At 31.3% G+C, this 2,998-nt stretch overlaps 1 protein-coding gene across 1 annotated transcript; it reads left to right on the top strand.

The window, feature by feature from the left end:
* The first annotated feature begins 289 nt into the window (after nucleotides 1–289).
* LOC108774951 (uncharacterized) lies at nucleotides 290–2,656 on the top strand. The gene is made up of 5 exons (XM_018541201.1): nucleotides 290–518; nucleotides 1,199–1,470; nucleotides 1,902–2,032; nucleotides 2,300–2,454; nucleotides 2,598–2,656. Exons 1-5 carry the CDS (start codon nucleotides 290–292, stop codon nucleotides 2,654–2,656), a joined length of 846 nt encoding a protein of 281 aa, XP_018396703.1.
* Nucleotides 2,657–2,998: the final 342 nt, after the last annotated feature.

The raw sequence follows: 2,998 nt of genomic DNA on the forward strand, positions 1-2,998 counted from the left end.
GGCCGAATGATCACCTCAGTTGTTTCCGAAATTATTCGTACTTTTTTCATTGTCTCGACTGTGTCGAATTCGGTGCATCACGAAGGAGAGAATTTGCTCGCGACCGACAGTTTTGTCGTTTAGATTCACGAGATCTCGTCCATTTATTGTCAGTAATGTACGTCATAGTCGAGTCGCTTGGTCTTCTACTAGGAGAAACTTGAATAAAAACTCGATTGAAAATCCGGTGAGTCATACAAGTCTTTGTCTTGTGTTGGGGAAAAGAAGCGCCGTTTTCCTTTATAAGAGAATGAAAATATTTCCGATATTCTGCACGTTCGCGGTTTTAATCGCCGGTCAGGATACGAAAACCGTAGTGTTCCCACCTACTTCCGGAAATGGCTCGTCTTTGGGGATGGAAAATAAAATTGAGCCGGTGCTTCAATCGGATATGACGCGAGCAATTCTTGCGACCCTCGCACCGCCACCGCCGTCGCCGCAGCCGCAGCCGATGCTGCCCTCAGATTACTTTTTCCCTGGTAAAGATTTTTCTATTTTAGTTACTCTAAGAGAAAGAGACGGCGTCGTTTGATCATTTATCCTTTGTGCGCGACTATAATCAAGCTCAATGCGTCGCGCTTCGGTCGTCACATTAACATCTCAAAGCCGAGAAATCATTTTTGAAATTGAAATGTGTCGCTTAAACTACTCGAGAGAAAAAACATAATGTATTTAAAGCACACAATTTGTTTGTAATTTCTTGCAAAATAGAGCTTATTTCAAAAGAGCCAATTTTATATGATATTTATTGTCAGTAGTATGAAAAATTATGTAATTAATCATGCGAATAATTAAATACTACATATCTAATAACAAAATATTAATTAAAAAATTTGAATATAATTATATATATACAATATATATACACATATACATAAAAATAAATAATAATTTATATTTATATACTTAAATATAATATTTAAAATAAATTGTGAGTATATATAATATGTATATATAATTTTTAAACTTTTAACAATTAATTTTTATGTATTACTTATATGTATAAGCAATGACTATAAAAGTTCTTCAAAAAATATTTAATAATATTGAGACACAATAATAATATAGATATGAATATACATAAAGGCTTAAATTGTTTTAATCACAGTGCTTCATTTATATAATATATATTATCAATATCTTTCAAAAAAATTTTTAGTGCCTCAACGAGCGTTTCTGCATCATAGAAGTGAAAACATACCATATGGATACGAGTATCCCAATGTTGCATATCCAGTAGCACACTCAATAGAGCACTCCGTTGGACCGTCATCGAAACAGCTTGTAATAGTCAGTTTCATTGGTCTTTTGCTGCTTTTGGCGATTATACAGAATACGCTTAGCGCTGTTAAGCGGAAAGATGCGATAATGGATCTATTATCGTCCAGGCAAAAGCGGGACGTTTACGTTACACATGATTTTCATTCTGTGGTACGTAATTTGTGATGTCGTGTTAAAGGAATCCTTTCATTCAAAAATTTCTAAAATTCCGTCATCTTTAAATGCAATTAATAAATTATACAAAACTTTCTTTTCAATAAGTTTCTAAATTTAAATTTGAATTTCTTTTCCAATATTTTTTATCTTATTGAATTTATTAATTGTGTTCAGAGAAGAAAATTCTTTTAGTTTAAAGATTTAGAAAGTTACAAGTTAAATTTCAAGTTTTTATCATTCATCTCAATTCAACCGCGAATATAGCGAGGCAAGTTTGTTGAAAACTTGAAAGCTTACTTACCGTGATGAAACATTTCGTTTCTGTTGGCTGAACAAAATTGCTAGAATAAATCATGAATACTAGACTTCGTAGTAAAAATTTTTGTGTTCAGGAGAGTAGATTAAGACTTTCCACGAACTTTTAGACCCCAGAAGAGGAAGAGATTCTTAATAGTGATGCCAGAGTACGCTGCATACAGAGGACGATTTGTCTTGAAAATCGCAAGCTCTTTAGAGATTTGGGCGCACCGGGTAAAATGCTGGCAAAGTACTTGACGTAGGTTTTGTTATTATTTTTATCATGGTGACTAGCACTAGAAATTTAATAAAAGTTCAGAAATAATAAAAATAATATTTAAAAAATGGAAAATTTTTACATTTTAGTTATATGATATAATTGCATTCAATAGAAACGTTTGATAAAAGCAGAAGTCTAATAAAATTTGCACATCTGTTTATATAGTATCAGTTCCGTTTGAATCTGAATTCGATTAAACATTAATTTTTAATTTGTGTTAAGAATTAACGCTACGGTTTTTCGCAGAAAAAACATAGAGAAATCGTTCAAGTTATCCTCAGGTTGGGATCGCCTCGTAAGAGATGCAGGTGCAGCAGGAATTCGAGGTGAAAACTGTGATGTACTTTATAGAGATTGCGAAATTCCTATAACAAAGAAGAGACATAAAAACGTCCTCACAAGCATAAAAAATAATAATTTTAATTCGACTCATTAATATTTTAGAAACACTATAAAACATTATTTCTGTTTTTTTGTGAAAAACTGTAAATTAAATTATATGAATATTTGTAAAATTGTATAACATATTTGTTCTTTCAAACAGATCGGAAAATTATTAATATCTTAAAATTAGTATTTGTTTCCAGCAAACAGAAATGTTGATATAAATTAATTAATAATATATATAATATATACTTACTCCTTCCGATACATTGTATTGTCGTATTATTAAAATTACGATAAATAAATAGGTTAGATAAATGAAATAATTGATGATATTGATGACTTTTTAATTACAATATGTTGCGTTGCAGTTTTGTATCTGCTACAAACATCGATATCTAGCTTGAACTATTTTAAATAGCAATTCGCTATTGGAACATATTTCACTTGCACACTCATTCTCTCTCTCTCTCTCTCATTCTCTCTCTTTTTCATCATCGGAAAGAAACTATCAAATATTGTGAACAAAATGGAGACATCAATCGCATCTTCGGCATTTTG

The sequence above is a fragment of the Cyphomyrmex costatus genome, unplaced genomic scaffold (genome assembly GCF_001594065.2).
Source record: "Cyphomyrmex costatus isolate MS0001 unplaced genomic scaffold, Ccosl1.0 scaffold28, whole genome shotgun sequence".
NCBI classification, from domain to species: domain Eukaryota; kingdom Metazoa; phylum Arthropoda; class Insecta; order Hymenoptera; family Formicidae; genus Cyphomyrmex; species Cyphomyrmex costatus.

Excerpts from the sequence above, each read along its gene's own strand:
- LOC108774951 (XM_018541201.1), top strand. The coding sequence starts at position 290 with ATGAAAATATTTCCGATATTCTGCACGTTCGCGGTTTTAATCGCCGGT. Across the intron at positions 1,471-1,901 it reads CACATGATTTTCATTCTGTG|ACCCCAGAAGAGGAAGAGAT; the intron begins GTACGTAATTTG and ends ACGAACTTTTAG. Across the intron at positions 2,033-2,299 it reads ATGCTGGCAAAGTACTTGAC|AAAAAACATAGAGAAATCGT; the intron begins GTAGGTTTTGTT and ends GGTTTTTCGCAG.